At 29.6% G+C, this 850-nt stretch overlaps 1 protein-coding gene across 2 annotated transcripts in view; it reads right to left on the bottom strand.

Moving 5' to 3' along the window:
• The window catches only part of LOC106868559 (uncharacterized), a 58,257-nt gene that overhangs the window by 55,042 nt on the left and 2,365 nt on the right, over positions 1–850 (bottom strand). The window contains exon 2 of one of the 2 annotated variants that reach the window (XM_014913880.2): positions 159–206. The exons of the other annotated variant lie outside the window; for it this stretch is intronic. Within the exon in view, the coding sequence (XP_014769366.2) occupies positions 159–206 (48 nt within the window). The remainder of the gene's footprint in view (positions 1–158; positions 207–850) is intronic. 2 annotated transcript variants of the gene reach the window in all.

The raw sequence follows: 850 nt of genomic DNA, 5'->3' as shown, positions 1-850 counted from the left end.
ACTGTGACTACGAACACTTCAAACCGACAACAGCAACAATAATAGCAACACCAACAACAATAACAACAGCACATATTGTGACTACTTCTACTAGCACTAATACCACAACTACTGCTACGGCAAGATGATTGCGGAGTGCTGTGATAGTTGCCACTAACTTTCTTCTACCGAATTACTGTGACCAGATGTAGGATACAGTAAGTTTTCTGAAATGGAGAAAAACAGTAGCAAGAACAACAATAATAATAATAATAATAATGATAATAATAATAATAATAATAATAATAATAATAATAATAATAATAATAATAATAATGATAATCATAATCATTTTAATTATAATGTAAATAATTTTTTTATATAGGCAATAGTATGAATATCCAAGTTTAACATAAATTACCAACATATATATATATGTGTGTATGTGTGTGTGTGTGTGTGTGTGTGCGTGTGTAACTGGAATTTACAAAAAAAAACAAAACAAAAGACCAAAACAGGTGCGTAAACAACAAACAGGTGCATTAGTTTAACGCTCGGGAAGGTGAGACAGTCTTTTACATTTCGAGCTTACGCTCTTCAACAGAGAGGAACATGAGAAAATAAACAGAGAGAGAATAAAAAAAGCTTCAGTGGCTAGCGATCGATCATGTATATATATTTATATATACACATGAAATATTAAATACAGAACTTTACAGACGTAAACGAAACGTCATGATCCCATGACAAATGTATAGCTAAAACAACGGGTCTTTTATACATACATAATATACACATTCATACATACATACATACATACATACATACATACATGCATACATACATATATATATATATATATATATATATA

The sequence above is a fragment of the Octopus bimaculoides genome, chromosome 27 (genome assembly GCF_001194135.2).
Source record: "Octopus bimaculoides isolate UCB-OBI-ISO-001 chromosome 27, ASM119413v2, whole genome shotgun sequence".
In the NCBI taxonomy this organism is placed as follows: domain Eukaryota; kingdom Metazoa; phylum Mollusca; class Cephalopoda; order Octopoda; family Octopodidae; genus Octopus; species Octopus bimaculoides.
The sequence above is the reverse complement of the archived record's forward strand: the minus strand, read 5'-3'. Positions and strand labels throughout refer to the sequence as shown.